Raw genomic sequence first — 19524 nt, forward strand, 5'->3', positions numbered from 1 at the left:
CCCTGAGCACCGCCAAGTGTGGCCCAAAAACCAAAAAAAAAAAAAAAAAAAAAAAGACTGAAACTCAGGCCAGAGTAATAGCACAGCGGTAGAGTGTTTGCCTTGCACATGGCTAACCCAGGATAGACCTGGGTTTGATACCTGGTGTCCCATATAATCCCCCAAGCCAGGAGCAATTTCTGAGCTCATAGCCAGGAGTAACCCCTGAGCATTACCGGGTATGGCCCAAAAAAACAAAAACAAGAACAAAAGCAAACAAAACCAAATAAAACTCTATTGTGAACAACTTTTTTTTTTTTTTTTTGGGGGGGGGGTTTGGGTCACACCTGGCGGTGCTCAGGGGTACTCCTGGCTGTCTGCTCAGAAATAGCTCCTGGCAGGCACGGGGGACCATATGGGACACCGGGATTCGAACCAACCACCTTTGGTCCTGGATTGGCTGCTTGCAAGGCCGCTGTGCTATCTCTCCGGGCCCTATCGTGAACAACTTTGTAACCATGGAGTCTAAATAAAAGGAAAGAACAAAGAATTATACATAAATAAAAAAAATGGCATAAGGGCTATAAAGTATTTTCGTCATCTCACTGGCACATTGTCAGCACTAAACTGTAAACTGTTGCTAGAACTACTATTCTTGTCCCTGAATCGAGAGGTTCTTGGAGATCACGGGGAAGTGCCGTTGTGAACAAGAGCCAAGTGGAGCAGTTAACAGTAGTCAGAGCAACAGCTGCAAGGCTCTCTGCTGGATTCAGAGCTTCTGAACTGATATGAGGTACTCAACTTTTTGTAAATGTACCGTTGAGGAACAACTGTGATAGATAAAAAAAAATGTCCTCAATTGGAGCCAGAGCGGTGGCGCTAACTGTAAGGTGTCTGCTTTGCACGCGCTAGTTTAGGACGGACCAAAGTTCGATTCCCCGAATCCCATAAGGTCCCCTAAGTCAGGAGCAATTTCTGAGCACATAGCCAGAGGTAACCCCTGAGTGTCACCAGGTATGGCCCCTCCCCCACCAAAAAATGATGGGAAAACGTCCTTTTATTTACAGATACAAAAATGAAGGCCTAGGGGCCAATGTGATAGCACAGCAGGCAAGGCGTTTGCCTTGCACGGGTTGACCCAGGCATCCCATATAGTCCCCCAAGCCTGCTAGGAGTAATTTCTGAGCACAAAGCCAGGAGTAATCCAAGAGCTGCTTAGTGTGGCCCCCAAATGAAAAAACAAAGGGAGGCCTGGATTGATTCCCTCTGGTCATAAAGCAAACCTATGGTCAGTTTAGTATGCCAGTCCTAGAACTCAGGGTGCTGTCTAGAACCCGTGCCTTATGCCCATCAGATCTTCTACATCAGTGCCAAGCACGCCTTCTTCTGGAATAGGAAAGCTGTTCATGGGGGTAGAGAGGTGTCTTCACCCAATAGCTCCCAGAAGCTTGCCTCGAGGCCCTGATCTAGCCCTCATAGCCCACTTGCTTAGCAGATGCTACTGCCTGCTCCAAACCCAATTCCTCCAGCATAGGTGTGAACCCTAGTGCCAGGGCACCATCTACCCCATCCTGCGTTGGAGTCAGGCCTGTTTCCCATTCCAGATCCTTACCTGCCGGCTCTGCAGGGACTTGCAGGCGGACAAAAACTCCTGGGTCCGATCCCGGCAAGACATAGTAGTGTCGGGAGGGGGAGGGACGAGGGGTGCAGGTGGGGGCACAGGGGCGAGGTCGCTTTTGCTTTTGCTGCCGCTGCTGTTGCTGCTGTTGCCAGCTGTTGCAGGGGACAGGACCTGTGTCTTTGAGAGACCCAGGTAGACACCCTGATCCGTGTTCTTAGACCCGTAGCGTTTCCGCGGGATCATTGAGACGCATAACCTCGGACTGTGACGGTGGAGGGGAGAGGAGAGTCATGCCCTGGGCCATCATCGCCTTCCACGCACATCTCCATGCATTCACCCACTCAACCAGTAAAGCCCCTCCGGCCCCTCCTGCACTTTGGCACGGCCTCGGACGCCCCAAACCACCCTCGGGGCTCGTCCCAACCGATGTCCCGCGCCTCGATCTACTCTTCCAGCCAACTAGGTGCTGGCAAGGAATGTCAAGCCAGGGCCCACTTCAGGGCCTGCCTGCATCCAGGAGGCCCCAGCCTGGCCTGTGCACATTATCCCAGGCCAAACGGGACCTCTCGTCCCCACGAGTTCTCAGACGAGGCGGGGTTCAGGATTGATGGGCCCCGAGACCCCAAAACACACTTCGGTGGGCGGAGGGGTGTAGGGATGAAAAAAAAAAAGCAGCACTGGGTGTTTATCTAAAACAGGAAGTCCCGCCCTTATAAGCCACGCCCCAAGGGAAAGCCCGTCGCCGATTGGCTTATGACGACGTCCGTCTTAACAGCGGCTCTTCTGATTGGACGGCGAGGGACGTTGCTCCCTCCCCATCCGGGCCGGCAGGATCGGGTTCCCATCCCCCCCCCCCACCCCGGGGCCCGTCGCCGCCTCAATCGAAGCCGCTAACCCGGGTGGGGGACCAAGCCCACTCAGACTCCACTTGCCCAGAGCGCGCTCTGTACCTCCTCTTCGCCTCCAGTCGCCGCCGCCACTGCTACTACCTCCCGCCCGGGCCGCCGCCGTTACCACCGTCGCCTCGGAGTTGGCCAAGCCGCCGAAAGTCGGCCCGAGATTGAGAGCAGCCACGTCACCCGCTCGCGACCCCGCCCCCGGTGACCAGGGCGAAACCACGCCCCACCGCTGCGAGGACGCGCCCCCATGGTAGAAGCCCCGCCCCGGTGACGATTAGGGAGAGGCCACGCCCCCACACGAGCAACTTCGTCTCCCGATTGGCCAGGCCGCCTCCCGCGACTCCGCCCCCAAGGTGTCCCAGCGCCGCATCCCGGAAGTCGGGCGCAGTCGAGGGGAGGAGCCTCAAAGAAAAGAGCCCGCCGCAGGACCGCCTCGGTGCTGCTGCTACAAGTTAGAAACTTTATTCTCTGGAGGGAGGCTGAGGCAGGCAGACTGACAGCGGGGCTGGCGGGTGGGGGAAGGGGGTGGCATGTCATCCTTTCTCCGACGACGACGTCTCCTCCGGGATGCCCTCTGGCTCCAAGTCCCGCCCCGGAGTCCCCAGCGTCCCCGGCTTTAGCACGGATTGCCGCCTAGAGCCCCGCCGGCTGAACATGGACAGGCGCCGCCACAGCACCGTGATCATGATGCTGTCGTTGGACCTCTGCAGCTTGTCGTCCCGCGCGCCCGTCTTGGCCTCATCGCCTGCGAAGAGGAAGCCCTGAGCTCCGTTCCAACACCCCCACTCCCTGGCTTCGGGGCTGCCAGCTGGCCCCCCCCCCCAGGCTCATACCCCCTGCGGCTTTCTCTTTCGCCCCCTCCTCCTCGCCGTCCTCCGACTGGGACCTGGTGGCCTTCTGCCCGTTCTGCGAGTCCTTGTCTTGGCAGCAGCCCATGGTCACCAGCGGCCCTGCACCCTCGGACCATCGCCCCTAAGGGGGGGTCCGGGCCTTGTTTGTGACGTCAGGCAGACCCTAAGCACTCCAGCTCCGGGCTCCGGCCTGCCAGCCCGCCCCCACTCTCCCTTGCCAAGAGTCTCAGGCCGAGGGACAGGTTACACTGTTTATTTACAAAAGGGAGCGCAGGATCTTCAGGAGCTGGTGGACCCCGGCCTCTTCTTCTTCTTTCTCCCACAAGTTTGGGGTTGAGCTGACCCTGGGGTCAACTCCAAGTCTGAGCGTTTTCGCTTAGCCGCTGCCTCCAGGGAGGCCCAGAGTTCATCGGTTTCCACGTCTTCAGGGGACTGATGAGGCTCTTGGGGTTCATCCTGAGCAAGAGAAAGGCTGAGGAGTCAGCATCTGAACCCCAATCAAGGTGGCTTTAGCGGGGATCCGTCCTCCAGGCACACCCCTTTAGGGCCTGAGTGAGGAAACTATTTCTTTTTGTTTGTTTGTTTGTTTTTGGTTTTTGGGCCACACCCTGCGGTGCTCAGGGGTTACTCCTGGCTGTCTGCTCAGAAATAGCTCCTGGCAGGCACAGGGGACCATGTGGGACACCGGGATTCGAACCAACCACCTTAGGTCCTGGATCGGCTGCTTGCAAGGCAAACACCGCTGTGTTATCTCTCTGGGACCAAGGAAACTATTTCTATGCATATTCCTATGTCGCCTTGGTCTGGTCAAGGCTAAATTCTTTTTTTTTGGGGGGGGGGGGCACACCGGGTGACGCTCAGGGGTTACTCCTGGCTATGTGCTCAGAAATCGATTCTGGCTTTGGGGATCATATGGGACACCAGGAGATTGCCATCCTAGGTTAGCTGCGTGCAAGGCAAACAAATGCCCTACCTCTGTGCCACCACTCTGGCCCCAGGACTCTTCTTTTTGTTTTGTTTTTAGGTCACACCTGTCCATGCTCAGGGATTACTCCTGCAGGCTCAGGAAACCATATGGGATGGGAGATTGAATTCAGGTCAGCTGAATGCAAGGCAAATGCCCTTCAAGCTGTGTAATTGCTCTGGCCCTAGGACTATTCTTGAAGCCTCCTTGGAGAAGTCACAGCTTGGCTTCACCTTTTCTGTTAATGGGCCTTTTGGGGATGGAGGAATTTTTTAGGGTCACACAGCCAGCTTTAATATTCTCATGTTAAGGGGCCACGAAAAGGGTGCTTGCCTTGCATGCCACCGACCTGGGTTCTATTTCTAGCATCCCCTACAATCCCCCAAGCACTGGTAGGAGTGATTCCTGAGTACAGAGCCAGGAGGATCCCTTAAGCAACTGATTATGGCCCCCAAACCAAATCCAAAACCAAAAATCAAACCAAAAGAATCCAAACAAAAAAGCAAACATTCTTATGTTGAGGGGCTGGGTGTATGCTTGCTTTGCATGCACCTGACCCAAGTTCAATTCTCCATACCCCGTAGAGTCTGCCCCCATCTCCCCAGCACTACCAGAAGTGACCCCTGAGCACAGAGCCAGGAATATGCCACGAGCAATGCCGAGTGTGACCCAAAAAACAAAAAGGGAACAAAAAACCCAAAACCCAACCATTTCATGTTAAAAGAAGCAATAGGACTTCAGAGTATGGCGGGGGAGGGGGGCCCACAACCTTGTATGTAGCTTACCCAGGGATGTTCAGTTTCCAGGCGTCCCATATGGTGCCCAGAGTACCACAAGCAATTCCTGAGCACAGCCAGGAGTAACTTCTGAGCATCAATAGGTGTGGGAAAGAAAGGCAAGGAAGGGGGCTGGAGAGATAGACTGGAGGTAAGGCATTTGCCCTGCATGCAGAAGGACGGTGGTTCGAATCCCAGCATCCCATATGGTCCCCTGAGCCTGCCAGGAGCGATTTCTGAGCGGAGAGCCAGGAGGAACCCCTGAGCACTGCTGGGTGGGACCCAAAAACAAACCAACAAAAAAGAAAAAAGAGAAAAGAAAGGCAAGAAAAAGAATGAGAGGAAGGAAGAGAAGACAGGAAAGGAAGAAAGTAAAGGGACAGGAAAAATAGGAAAGGAAGAAGGAAACCACATTCTTTGAAGACTGGACTTCCTGACGAAGTTTGGACGAAAGCTGTTTCCAAGACACTGCAGGCCTCGGAACACTCACCTCCCAGTTCTCCCGGCCAGACAGGAGGAGGCAGTTCAGCTGAGACTTGAGATAAACCTGCAGAAGAGGAGGGAAAGGGCTTCATCTCAGAAGTCCCTTTACCTCAAAGTCCACTCATCCAGAGGTTCCTTCATCTCAGAGACCCTTTACCTCAGAGATCCCTTCATCTCAGTTCCTTCGCCTGATTTCCTTCATCTCAATCTGCCATTGGCAAGAGACACAGGCGCTCACCTTGTGCTCCAGGCCCCGGGGATTCCGGATCCTGTGGATCCTCAGAATTCGGTCCAACCCACAGGAAGCGAGGAGAGGCTTTGTCGGGTGGCACTGCAGCCCTCGGACACTGCCAGCAAGTCCTTTCAGACACCCCACGAGGCGCCCTGCAGGAAAAGGGAGAAGAAGCTGAGGAGGAGCCGATTTGCCAACAATCACCTGCTCAATTTATTTATGATAGTGAAGATGATTTTTGTATTTTGTTTTTGGGTCACACCCAGTAGCACGCAGGGGTTACTTCTCTTCTCTCTATGCTCAGAAATATCTCCCTGCAGGCTCGGGAATATGGGATACAGGGGATTGAATCTGGGTCAAATGAAGCTGGAGAGATAGCACAGAGGGAGGGCATTTGCCTTGCATGCAGCCAACTTGAGACAAGATTCGGTTTCAATTCACAGCATCCATATGGTCCCAGACCTGCCAGGGGCAATTCCTGAGCACAGAGCCAGGAGTTACCCCTGAGTGCTGCTGGAGTGCTCCCCCACCAAAAAAAAAAACAAAAACAAAAAAACCCTGGGCTGGCAGTGTGAAGGCTAATGCCCTTACCCGCTGTGTTTTTGCTGCAGCCCCCAGAAGATGATTTTTTTTGGTGGTGGTGGGGTCAAACACAGCCACGCTCAGGGGTTACTCCTGGTTCTGTGCTCAGACATCACTCCTGGCAGACATGGGGGACCATATGGGATGCCAGGATTCCAACCACCGTCCATCCTGGCTCAGCTGCTTGCAAGGCAAATGCCCTACCACTGTGCTATCTCTCTGGCTCCAGAGGATGATTTTTTTTTTTTTTTGGTTCACACTCAGCAGCACTCAGAGGTTCCTCCTGGCTCTATGCTCAGAAATGGTTCCTGGCAGGTTCGGGGGGACCATATGGGATGCCGGGATTCGAACCACCGTCCTTCCGCATGAAAGGCAAACACCTTACCTCCATGCTATCTCTCCGGCCCCTAGAGGATGACTTTTTATTGAGACTTATTTAGAAAGATGTGAGGGGAGAGAAAAGGAGAAGTGTGTGTCCACGAGAGAACACAGGAGGGCCAGAGCAATAGCACAGCAGGGAGACTGTTTGCCTTGCATGCATCAGGCCCACATTCGATCCACAGCACCCATATGGTCCCCTGTGCACTGCAAAGAGTAAGTCCTATAAACAGAGCCAGGAGTGAGCCCTGAACACTGCTGGGTGTGCCTCAGAAGCCAGGGAAGGAAAAATAGAAACCAGTCTTTTCCAGAATAGAAACAGTCTAGCAAAGAAACGAGATAAACAGAGAGATGTTGGAGAACATGGCTGCAAGATTCAAATGCATGAAATATGAAACCAAGCTTTGTGATTTCTCTCTTGGAACATAGCCACACTTGGAGGTTCTCAGGGGTTACTCCTGGCTCTGCTCTCAAGAATCACTCCTGGGACCGAAGCGGTGGTACAGTGGTAGAGCATTTGCCTTGCGTGCTGACCTAGTACCCACCTCGGGTCAATCCCCTGGCATCCCATATGGTCCCCCAAGCCTGCCAGGAGTGATTTCTGAGCATATAGCCAGGAGTAACTCCTGAATGTCACCGGGTGTGGTCCAAAAACTGGAAAAAAAAAAAAAAAACACACACACCTGGGGGCCGGAGCAGTGGCACTAAGTGGTAAGGTGTCTGCCTTGTGTGCGCTAACCTAGGACGAACTGTGGTTTGATCCCTGGTGTCCCATATGGTCCCCTAATCCCTGAGGGTTACCGGGTGTGGCCCAAAAACAAACAAACAAACAAAAAAACACTCCTGGAGGACCACATGGGATCCCAGGGCTAGAATCGACTGGCTGCATACAAGGCAAAGCCCTTCCTGACCATGAGAAAAGGTGCATCCAGGAAGACTGGCTTTGCTTGAAGATGGCTCAATTCCCAGTGCCCCACACAATCCCCTGAACACTGCCACATGTATGTATATGACAGAAACGTTCTTCCTTTTACATATTATCAAGCGGCAGGAGTGGGGAACTGGGATATATCCAGTGTTTCTCAAAGGCAACAGACCACTCCTGGCTCTCTTCAGAGACCGTATGGTGCTGGGGATGATCTGAGATTGGCAGCGAGCAAGCCAAGCGCCTTAAAGCTTGGGCCCTCCAGCTTTGCATTTCACCCTCGATGCAGAAGTAATGTCATTCCCATTTTGATCAGAATGTTCAAAGTGGGGGCCGGAGAGACAGCACAGCGGTAAGACGTTTGCCTTACATGCGGAAGGTCGCTGGTTCAAATCCCGGCATCCCATATGGTCCCCCAAGCCTGCCGGGGGTGATTTCTGAGCGTAGAGCCAGGAATAACCCCTGAGCATTGCTGGGTTGTACCCAAAAACCAAAAAAAAAAAAAAAAAAAAAGAAAAAGAAAAAAAAAAAAAGAATGTTCAAAGTGTGTGTGTGTGTGTGTGTGAAGTAATGTCATTCCCATTTTGATCAGAATGTTCAAAGTGTGTGTGTGTGTGTGTGTGTGTGTGTGTGTGTGTGTGTGTGTGTCACACCAGGCAATGCTCCGGGTTCCTCCTGGCTCTGAGTTCAGAAATTGCTCCTGGCAGGCTTGGGGGACCATATGGGATGCTGGAATTCAAACCACAATCTGTCCTAGATCGGCTGCATATAATGCAAATGCCCTACTGCTGTACTATTTCTCTGGTCCCTGAGCAGTTCTTCTTATGAGCTGAGTTTTTCTTTTTTGTTTGTTGGTTTTTGGGTCTCATCTGGCAACACTCAGGTGTTACTCCTAGCTCCACACCCAGAAACCGCTCCTGGCAGGCTCGGGGGACCATATGGGATGCCGGAATTCGAACCAATGACCTTCTGCATGAAAGGCAAACACCGTACCTCCATGCTATCTCTCCGGCCCTATGAGCTGAGTTTTACAGGTAATGAGAACACCTCAAGTAGACAAGGAGACCAGGGATGTTGCTTTCCTATACTCTCTTGCACTTTTCTGACCAAGACTAGTTTGAGTTTGGTGATACTAGGGTCAGGGTAATTCTTTGGCTTATTAGTAAATATGATTTAAAATTGTTAACCTTGGGGCCGGGAAGGTGGCGCTACAGGTTAGGTGTCTGCCTTGCAAGCGGATGGACCATGGTTCGATCCCCCGGTGTCCCATATGGTCCTCCCAAGCCAGGGGTGATTTCTGAGCACATAGCCAGGAGTAACCCCTGAGCGTCAAACGGGTGTGGCCCAAAAACCAAAAAAAAAAAAAAAATTGTTAACCTTAACTCCTTTAACCTTTGGAAATGGAACTGTATGGGGAATAAGATTATATCCTTGCAGAGCCAGAGAGATAGCATGGAGGTAGGGCATTTGCCTTGCATGCAGAAGGACAGTGGTTTGAATCCCAGCATCCCATATGGTTCCCGAGCCTGCCAGGAGCGATTTCTGAGTGTAGAGCTAGGAGTAATCCCTGAGCGCTGCCGTGTGTGACCCAAAAACCAAAAAAAAAAAAAGATATCAGGGCCAGAGAGATAGCATGGATGTAGGGCATTTGCCTTGCATGCAGGACCAGCGTGGTTCAAATCCTATAGAGCCAAGAGTAACCCCTGAGTGCTATTGGGTGTGACCCAAAAACAAAATAAAACAAAACAAAACAAAAAAAAGGAAGATTATATTCTTGCAGTGTAGCAACTATCCTCATATCTCAAATGTTTGCTTTAGGAATTGATGGCTTATTTTGCAGATATTTTTTTTTGGCCACACCTAGTGATGCTCAGGGGTTACTCCTAGCTATACACTCAGAAATCGCTCCTGGCTTGGGGGACCTTCTGGGATGCTGGGAGATCGAACCATGGTCCATTCTAGATCAGCCACATGCAAGGCAAATGCCCTACCATTGTGCCACCGCTCCAGCCCCTATCTTGCAAATTTTATGACAGAAATGTATAGAATAATATGAGTGACTTTTTTTTTTGGGGGGGTCACACCCGGCCAGCGCTCAGGGGTTCCTCCTGGCTCTATGCTCAGAAATTGCTCCTGGCAGGCTTGGAGGACTATTATGGGATGCCGGGCCTCAAACCACCATCTTCCTGCATGTAAGGCAAGCACCTTACCTCTATGCTATCTCTCCGGCCCCCATGAGTGACTATTTTTAAGGAATCTTGAAATTATAGCTAGGGCCCGGAGAGATAGCACAGCGGCGTTTGCCTTGCAAGCAGCCGATCCAGGACCAAAGGTGGTTGGTTCGAATCCCGGTGTCCCATATGGTCCCCCGTGCCTGCCAGGAGCTATTTCTGAGCAGACAGCCAGGCAGGAGTCACCCCTGAGCACCGCCGGGTGTGGCCCAAAAACCAAAAAAAAAAAAAAAAAAAAAAAAAAGAAATTATAGCTAAATAAGAAAATGGAACAAGATATGTTAGTAATGGGGCCGGAGAGATAGTATGGAGGTAGGACATTTGCTTTGCATGCAGGACAGTGGTTTGAATCCCGGCATTCCATATGGTCCCCGAGCCTTGGTCCCCGAGCCTGCCAGAAGTGATTTCTGAGCATAGAACCAGGAGTAACCCCCAAGTGCTGCTGGGTGTGACCCAAAATAAACAAACAAAAAAATGTTACTATTATTGTTTTAAACTTATATCATAAAAATCACACACAAAATGTATCCATATTACATTTTTCGTAAGTGATTAAACATGTAATGCATAAACTCAAAAAAAGAAAAAAAGTAATGTCATAGGTCATTAAATTGTTGTGGAACCAGGATTTGAATCCTGGTTATCTGTACATTTTTGGGGGGAGGGGGAATGAGAGAGAGAGAGAGAGAGAGAGAGAGAGAGGGAGGGAGGGAGGGAGGGAGGGAGGGAGGGGGGGAGAGGGAGAGGGAGAGGGAGAGGGAGAGGGAGAGAGGGAGAGGGAGAGAGAGAGAGGAAGAGAGAGAGAGGAAGAGAGGGAGTGAGAGAGAGGGAGGGAGAGAGAGGGAGGGAGAGGGAGGGAGGGAGAGGGAGGGAGGGAGGGAGGGAGAGGGAGAGAGAGAGAGAGAGAGAGAGAGAGAGGAGGAGGAGGAGGAGAGGAAAGGTGAGATGAGAGAGCGTGTGTGTATTATCTGTACATTTTTGGGAGGGAGGGGGAAATAAAATCCTTTCCAGTGCCTGGAAAGGATCCCAGGTCTCTTGCAGACAAGATGAGCTTCTGTCTGGCCTCACTGCATGGTCCTAGGGGAGTCCCAACCCTCTTCCCTCCCTTGGCTACTCACCTTGCCGAAGGTCAATTTCTGCCAGCTGCCCATGAGTGTTCCCCACAATCACTGAACTGAGGAAGAGAAAGAACAGAGGCAGGTGGGTCAACCCGAGCAGCTCTGAGACTCGAGACAAGACACCTTGCATACAGACCAACTCAGATACAATCCCCGGCATCCCATAGGATCCCCCAGGAGCAATCCCTGAGCACAAACCTGGGTGTAAAGCCTGAGCACTGCTTGGCATGGCCCCAACCCCAATCGAATCAGAGGAGCTTCCTAGTAGCCCACCCAAAACACTCACTGGCCTTCAGGGGTGAGAGTCATGGCGGTCAGTGGGTACTCTCCATATGTGGCCTCCAGCACAGGTCGGCGCTGCGGGGAAGCTGGATCATAAACTCGGACCTGGAGGAAGATTAAGGGGTCACAGAGCACCCCACAACGTTTCCCCTTTGGCTTCTCCATGTCTCTTGCCCTGTCCCTTCTTCACGGCCTGCTCCTTTATTGTGAGTCACTCCCAAAAGGGGGGGGGGGGTGCTGGAATCGCTGAGGCAAGTGCGGGGACCCAGGGCCTGCATGTGGGAGCACCTGACCCCACCGAGCAACTGCTAGCAGTGAAGCATGTGGGACCAGTGGTAGCAGAAGCAGAATTTCAAGCAGAGAGGGTGGGGTGGAATGGAAGGAAAGAGGAGATGCTGATGTTGGTGAGGGCAGAGGCCAGTCATGCTGCCACCTTTGGGAAAAGAAACCCGCAGACCCAGAACGCTCCACCTGGGTCTCAGGACTGTGGGCCCGAGAAGGTGCAGGAGGTCTGGTGTGATCCTCGTCCCACAGGGAGCAGCTGCAGGGCTGCTGGGTGTAGTTGTAACCTATTCTCTCTCTCTCTTGTTAGAGCCAATGATATAGCTTGGGTTGAGCCCTGAATTTGACTTCTCTATACACACACCCCCTAAATGTATAGTCTTTTAGCAGCCGGAGAGATAGCACAAAAAGTAGGGCATTTGCCTTGCATACAGCTGATCTAGGTTCTATTCCCTGCATCCCATATGGTCTCCTGAGCCCTCCAGGAATGATTTCTGAGCACAGAGCCAGAAGTAACCCCTGAGCGCCGCCGGGTGTGACCCAGAAAGAAACAAAAAATCGAAATTTTTTAGGCTTATGTCCTAGAGGAGAATCAGGTTGGGGAGTCCCCGATCTCTATGTCCTTCCAGAAACTCCACTTCCCCCTTCCAAATACAGGTAGCCAGGCTCCACTCATAGAGCAGCTGGGAGTGTGAGCCTGGAGGCAAGAGTGGAAAGGACCTCAGTGCCATGCACAGTTTGGGGAGCCAGGTAGAGAATGCTGCTGGTGCCTCACCTGGTGGTACCCAGTGCAGGTGACAAGTTTCTGAGACTCAGGGAGGAAGTGGATGTCCTGGTCCCAAATGGGGACCCGCAGGTCCAGCCAGTCGTTGCGAACCTGGCAGAGGTAGACGGAGGTACAGGGTTGGGAGGGTCAGGGGTCCCTTTCCTTCCACCATCCTTTTCCACCCCTGAAAGCCCATCTGGGGCTAGCAGTGCCAGCCCAGCTACCTGCCTGCACCCCACACTCACATTCTTAGCCCTGAACACGGGCTCCGGGGACCCCTGCAGGTCCCACACCTTCAACGCATTTTCCTTTCCACCAGTGGCCACCAGGTTGGGGCGCCCTGGGTCCTGGCGCATCCTGCACACTTTGGGACCCACACTCAGTTCCAGGAGCTGGAAATCAGGGACAGAGAGAAGGAGGGTCAGTCACCAAGTTCTGGTTCCAGGCCCACCCTGTGCTTGCTGGTACCAGGGCAGGGATCCTTACCGGGTCGGAGCTGGCGTCCTCGTCCTCATCCCTCCAGACACAGAGCAGCCCGGATTCCACACAGGTGATGAGCGTGCTGCGGGGAGGGGGAGACTTAGGCAGAGCAAAATCAAGGTGCCAAAATGTGAGAGGCCAGTAGAACTGTCCCCTCCCGAATTCCTGCTCTTCCAGCCAGCGCCACATCCAGGAGGGACCCAGCTGCTGGATTCTAGCTAATTCATTTCCTAATAGGCCAGGGATTTCCTGGCTGATTAGGGGGTGGTATATCTAGTAGTTCTTGGAGGGGCCCATGTGCTGGAGACCAAACCTGTGTCTTCCACATACTGAGCTGATCATAGGTCCAATGTGCTCTCTGCACCATCTCCTTGCTCCAAAATTTCAAGGGGAGAGTTTTGGGCCCTACCTAGGAACTACCTAGGGCCCTACTTTGGAACTACTCCCAATTCAGTGATCAGGGGTCACTCCCAGAAGAGCTTGGGAAACCATGAGGTGCCGAGGACTGTCCAGCCTCCCACAAGCAAAGCCCTTTGAGCGATTTTTCCAGTTCTGTTTTGGCTGTAATCTGACACCAATCTGTAGGCTCTGCCAGGCTCTAAAGCACTTTCTAGATAGAACTTCCCTAGGGATAATCTTTTCACTACCTGTCAAAGCTGTCCCCACCCACTTGTCAGAATGATTACTACTTTTTCTTCTTTTGGTTTAAAGTCAACCAACAAGGTTCAGGGGGCATTTCTGAGCTTATGAAGTACTGGGGACCATACCCTCACCCCCAGCATCCACTCTCAGCAAATTACTGCCTTTTTGCTCAATCTTCTAAGAAGTTGAGCCAGGGGCTGGTGGAGCATAGTAGGTAGAATGTTTGCCTTGCATGCGGCCGACCTGGCTTCAATTCCCTATGGTCCCCTGAGCCTGCCAGTTGTAATTTCTAAGCACAGTCAGGAGTAACCCCTAAGAGCCTCCCCACTTAAGAAATACTGCTCTAATCTATTCAATTACTTGCTCATAGTCACTGAAAGAAATAGGAAGCCAGAAGAAAACCCCCACAAGAAGCAAAGTCGATGAAGGCCTGTCTTGAGGACACCGTGGCCTTTAGTTCACACAGATACTTATCCTGAGGGAGAGTCAAAATTGAAAACAGAGGCCGGGAGATGAGATGGCCAAATCCAGCAAAAACTTTATTTGCAAAGAAGCTGTGAAGGGAAAGGGAGCTGAAAACTGGGTTCTCTTAAATAAGAAAGCTGTCAGTGAGCTGTCAGTGTCACCTATGAGTTTTGTCTGTGTGTGAGGGCCAACATCCTCTGTGCTCAGAAACTACTCCCACGGGTACTGGGGATGAAGGGAGGACTCTGGGGCAATGGGGATGGGCAGATGGGTCGGTCGTTGCTCTGCCCTGCATGGAGCTCCCCCTACAGCTCTTGAAGCCATCTCTTGGTATTTCAGGGCTTGCGGGGATCGTGCCCCCAAACTTAAGCAATCAGGGAGCAGCTCTGTGCCTTACCCGTCCACCTGGGCGAGGCCTCGGAAGGTGCCCTCCCCGCCGGGGCAGTGCCTCTGGCCCTGAAAACTGCCTTCCTCGGTGCTGAAGCGCTTCACGGTTCCATCGGCGCATCCCAATAGGATCTGCGATCAGAGAAAGAAAGATCAGGACCCGGAGAGATAGCATGAGGTAGAGTGTTTGCCTTGATTGCAGAAGGACGGTGGTTCGAATCCCGCATCCCATATGGTCCCCTGAACCTGCCAGGAGCGATTTCTGAGCGCAGAGCCAGGAGTAACCCCTGAGCACTGCCGGCGTGACCCATCCCTCAAAAAATATCAGAGAAAGCGCGAGCAAGCCGCACCCCGGGTCCCCCAAACTCGGGCCTCGGCCCTGCGCTCACCTGCGTCTCGCAGCCCGGGCCCCAACACAGGGCGCTCACCGCCTCCTGGCGCCGCGGCTGCCCGGTGGCCGTGAAGTTCGCCGCCTGCTTGCGCTGTAGGTTCACCCCTGAGGGACGCGATCGGGCGTCAGTCGCGCCGAGATCTCCCCAGCAGGACCCCCTGGGTCCCCCCAAACGTGCCGTCCCGGCTCCGAACCTTTCAGGATCCCCGTGTCGGTGCCGACCCACACATGGTTCCAGCGTGTCGTGGAGGGCGCCATGACAGCCCCTGGGAGTCGGTTCGGGGGCGGGATTTCTGCTGTCGCTTACGTCATCATCACGCGCGGGGTCGCCGAGCCAATGAGATTTCTGCGCGTCTGTGTTTGAACGGAAGTGGTCGAGTCAGTCCCAGGGCCTGGTCTAGTATCCCATCCCTGAGTAGAGTTGGTGGAATGATTTGGAGAGACTGTGTAGTATTGAGAGACCTAGAGGGTTTTCGGGGTATCATAGAGGTTTCTGATGTTCTGCTCACTGTCAGTTTATTTAGTCTTATTTTTGTTTTTTTTTTGGGGGGGTTAACTCCTGGCAGGCTCGGTATGGGATGCGGGGAATCGAACCTGGGTCTGTCCTGGGTTGGCAAGTGTACAAGGCAAACGCCTTACGGCTGTGCTATCTAGCCCTACAGCTTCACTCTCTGCCAATTTGAATAAGCCATCCCCAGTAGATCAATTTTGCTTAACAAAAAAATAAGATTGGGCCCTGAGAGATAGCACAGCGGTGTTTGCCTTGCAAGCAGCCGATCCAGGACCAAAGGTGGTTGGTTCGAATCCCGGTGTCCAGTATGGTCCCCCGTGCCTGCCAGGAGCTATTTCTTTTTTTTTTTTTTGGTTTTTGGGCCACACCCAGCGGTGCTCAGGGGTTACTCCTGGCTGTCTGCTCAGAAATAGCTCCTGGCAGGCACGGGGGACCAAATGGGACACCGGGATTCGAACCAACCACCTTTGGTCCTGGATCGGCTGCTTGCAAGGCAAACGCCGCTGTGCTATCTCTCCGGGCCCTGGGAGCTATTTCTTAGTAGACAGCCAGGAGTAACCCCTGAGCACCGCCGGGTGTGGCCCAAAAACCAAAACCAAAACAAAACAAAAATAAGATAGATAGCACACAGGTAGGGCGTTTGCCTTGCCTGCAGACTGATGGTGTGTGGTTCGAATTCCAGCATCCCATATGGTTCCCCCGAGCCTGCCAGGAGCGATTTCTGAGTATAGAGCCAGGAGGAACCCCTGAGCGCTGCCGGATGTGACCCAAAAACAAACAAACAAGCAAAAACTAAATTTGGGGGCTGGAGAGATAGCACAGCTGTAAGGCGTTTGCCTTGCATACAGACTGATAGTGGTTCGAATCCTGGCATCCCATATGGTCCCCCAAGCCTGTCAAAACAAACAAACAAACAAACAAACAAAACACAACTAAATTTGGGCCTAGAGTCTAGAGTGATGACACAATGGTAGGCGTTTGCCTTGCACACAGCCCACCCAGGTTGGATGGCCGGCATCTCATTTGGTTGGTCTCCTAAGCCTGCCCGGAGTGATTCCTGACTGCAGTCAGGAGTAACCTCTGAGCACCTCCAGGCTACAAAAGCAATTAATTTTAAAAACAAAAATTGAGGGCCCGGAGAGATAGCACAGCAGCGTTTGCCTTGCAAGCAGCTGATCCAGGACCAAAGGTGGTTGGTTCGAATCCTGGTGTCCCATATGGTCCCCCGTGCCTGCCAGGAGCTATTTCTGAGCAGACAGCCAGGAGTAACCCCTGAGCACTGCCGGGTGTGGCCCAAAAACAAACAAACAAACAAAAAATATATATATTTAAGCACCATGATTACAAGCATGATTGTAGTTGGGTTTCAGTCGTAAACAGAATACCCCCTTCACCAGTGCAACATTCCCACCACCAATGCCGCCCATCTCCCTCCACCCACATCCCCCTGTCTATCCAAGACAGGCATTCTACGTCTCTCACTCATTAACGTTGTCATGCTAGTTGTTAGTGTAGTTATTTCCCTAACTGCACTCACCATTCTTTGTGGTGAGCTTCATATTGTGAGCCCTTCCAGCCCTTAACTATTGTCTCTGGGTCTTATTACAATAATGTCTTTTATTTGTTTTGTAATCTTGAGTGGAATGAGGCCTGACTTAAGTTCATGTGGAAGGAGTCGAACCTAATTCATTTCCCTTCTTCTTTATTAATTGAGCGTTCATATCAGTTGAAATCTTTATAACCTCAGCTGTCTTCAAAATCCAAAATGGCCTGGATCTGGGGTTAGGTCGGATCCACAGAGACAAGAAAACATCAGATATAGCCAGTTTAAAAAAAAAAAAAAAGGTTTTGTTATTTTGGTTTTTGGGTCACACCTGGAGATGCTCAGGGGCTACTCCTGGCTCTGCACTCAGAAGTTGCTTCTGGCAGGTTGGGGGGGGCATATGGGACCATATGGGATGCTGGGATTCGAACCATTATCGATCCTGGATGGGCTGCGTGCAAGGCAAACACCCTACAGCTGTGCAATCTCTCTGGCCCCCTTGTTTGTTTTTTGTTTATTGTTCGTTTTGGGGGGGCCACACACAGGGGTTACTCCTGGCTCTGCACTCAGAAATCACTCCAGGCAGACTCAGGGGACCATATGGGATGCTGGGGATTGAAGTCTGACCTAGGTCGGTGGGGACTGAAGTCTGACCTGGGTCGGTGGCATGCAATGCAACTGCCCTACCTATCACTATGCTATCACTCCAGCCCCTAAAAACAAATGTTTATTCTGAGGACCCTCATGTTAGAGAGACTACGAGGTTCCTGAGCATTTTTTCTAAGCAATTATATTCCATATAGTCTAGAATAGTGCTTCTCAATTATTTTCTGTCATGACCCCCTAGGAAGAAGAAAACATTTTCTGTGCCCCGCCTGGCCACTGTAAATAATATTTTACACATCTTACACGGGGCTTAGCTTGTTATGACAGGTCAAACACGCCCCCCTTTACAGAGCCTCGCAACCCCCCTGGGGGGAGCGCCCCACTATTTGAGAAGCACTGGTCTAGGGGAAGATAAGGCCATATTCCTACTTTATTTGTTGGAATTAGAGGAGCAAAGGGGGGTGAGCTTGCCTCCCCTCTTCCCATGGCCTTGAGTGCATCAACATTTGGTGGGGGAGCCCATTCTTTCTTTGGATAATTGCTCCAAGTTTGTGTCTTTATGAGATTAATTTCTGTGGGGCTGAACTGTTTCAGTGTTCCTATTCCTATACCGCTTCCCAATCTTAAACTTCCTCCTTGGGGCTGGAGTGAGAGCACAGAGAGGTAGGGCATTTATTTGCCTTGCAAATCGACCCGGTTTGATTCCAGGCATCCAATATCCAGGCAGCCAGGGACGATTTCTGAGTGGAGAGCCAGGAGTGACCCCAGAGCACCGCTAGGTGTGTCCCCAAAACCAATCAATCAAGTAAAAACAACAACTACTACTACTACTACTACTACTACTACTACTACTACTACTACTACTACTACTACTTTCTCCTAGACTGAGTTAACAACCCAAATTAAGCAAACATGGCTGTCAGTATGTTCTGACAAGCTACACATTATATATCTTTTTTCGACTTAGGCGGCCTAATTTCTGGCAGGACCTACATTTTGGCTGCGCATGTCCCTGTTGGAGGTTAGCTGCAACTTTTTCAGGACTACGCAACCTCACACTTGGCGTCTTTGGACATGAAGATTTGAAATAGCCGTTCAGGCTTTTTATTAATTTATTTTCATTTTTTCCAATGAATGACTTCTTTATTCTGGAAAAGCAAAACCAAAGTCATCTATCTTCATATAAGCACTGTACATAACAAAGTCTAGGGAAAAGGAGATGGGAGAAGAAAACAAAAACCTCTACGAATCCTGCTAATACTGTCTCACCAAAGAAGACCAAATTAATGCTCTGTCCCATTTCATTCACAATAATAAATCACAAATAAAATGTTCTCTGCAGATTGTTCCTCTTTGAGACGGCAGGTAGGAAGCTTTATTCTTTTGGCAGATCGTCAGTCATTACATTGCTGCACTATTATAAAACAACCATGCTTCTTCTCTAAAGCATTAAAATAAAAAATAAAGAAACCAAGGATGAGATGGCTGAAGTTTCAACTCCAGTATCTCCAAATACATTGTTGTCCATTTCCTGACTCTCCCATTTGTCATTTCTTCGTTGCTTACCCAATGCCGCAACATTTTTGTAGGGTCGGATTTCTTCAGAGCCAAATCCTGGCATCCACAGTTTCCACTGTCGCTAGATGAAACCGGACATCTTTCACCTCCAGGCAACGCCGAGCAAGTTGGCAAGCAGATGTCACCACACTCTCAGTGTCTCTCAGCAATCTCCTCCAAATCTTCACCTAACTGCTTATTGGGATTTTACTAATTTTTTTTTGGGGGGGGGGCCACACCCGGCGTTGCTCAGGGGTTTCCTCAGAATAGCTCCTGCAAACTTGCCGCTGTGCTATTTCTCCGGGCCCGGGATTTTACTAATCTTGCAATCTCTGCTTTCAGGGTGGAGTTTTCCTCCTGATCCAGGAATAGTTGGTATTTTTACCATTAATTAAAAGACTTACTAGGGCCTGGCGAGGTGCCGCTAGAGGTAACCTGCCTTGCAAATGCTAGCCAAGAAAGGACCGCTGTTCGATCCCCCGGCGTCCCATATGGTCCCCCAAGAAGCCAGGAGCAACTTCTGAGCGCATAGCCAGGAGTAACCCCTGAGCGTCACAGGGTGTGGCCGAAAAA

General features: G+C 51.6%; 2 protein-coding genes across 2 annotated transcripts in view; both read right to left on the reverse strand.

Moving 5' to 3' along the window:
* STX5 (syntaxin 5) overlaps window positions 1–2661 on the reverse strand; it is a 30293-nt gene extending 27632 nt beyond the window's left edge. Inside the window, exons 1-2 of the mRNA XM_049779723.1 lie at window positions 2551–2661; window positions 1592–1862 (exon numbers count right to left, since the gene is read on the reverse strand). Of these exons, the coding sequence (XP_049635680.1) occupies window positions 1592–1843 (252 nt within the window). The 5' untranslated portion in view covers window positions 1844–1862; window positions 2551–2661. The remainder of the gene's footprint in view (window positions 1–1591; window positions 1863–2550) is intronic.
* A 928-nt stretch (window positions 2662–3589) lies between these two features.
* On the reverse strand, window positions 3590–14997 carry WDR74 (WD repeat domain 74). The gene is made up of 11 exons (XM_049779993.1): window positions 14929–14997; window positions 14733–14839; window positions 14354–14475; window positions 12856–12931; window positions 12615–12761; window positions 12379–12480; window positions 11326–11426; window positions 11040–11095; window positions 5812–5957; window positions 5581–5637; window positions 3590–3806 (listed from the first exon to the last, which is right to left on the reverse strand). Exons 1-11 carry the CDS (start codon window positions 14990–14992, stop codon window positions 3630–3632), a joined length of 1155 nt encoding a protein of 384 aa, XP_049635950.1. The 5' UTR covers window positions 14993–14997; the 3' UTR covers window positions 3590–3629.
* Window positions 14998–19524: the final 4527 nt, after the last annotated feature.

The sequence above is a fragment of the Suncus etruscus genome, chromosome 9 (assembly GCF_024139225.1).
Source record: "Suncus etruscus isolate mSunEtr1 chromosome 9, mSunEtr1.pri.cur, whole genome shotgun sequence".
Taxonomy (NCBI): domain Eukaryota; kingdom Metazoa; phylum Chordata; class Mammalia; order Eulipotyphla; family Soricidae; genus Suncus; species Suncus etruscus.

Bases quoted from the DNA above. Each gene is read 5' to 3' on its own strand.
- WDR74 (XM_049779993.1), bottom strand. From the start codon at position 14,992: ATGGCGCCCTCCACGACACGCTGGAACCATGTGTGGGTCGGCACCGAC. The intron at 5,958-11,039 runs GTGAGTAGCCAA...CTTTTCCTGCAG, and splicing joins AGAAATTGACCTTCGGCAAG to GGCGCCTCGTGGGGTGTCTG. The intron at 3,807-5,580 runs GTGAGTGTTCCG...TCTCTTGCTCAG, and splicing joins CTGGCCGGGAGAACTGGGAG to GATGAACCCCAAGAGCCTCA.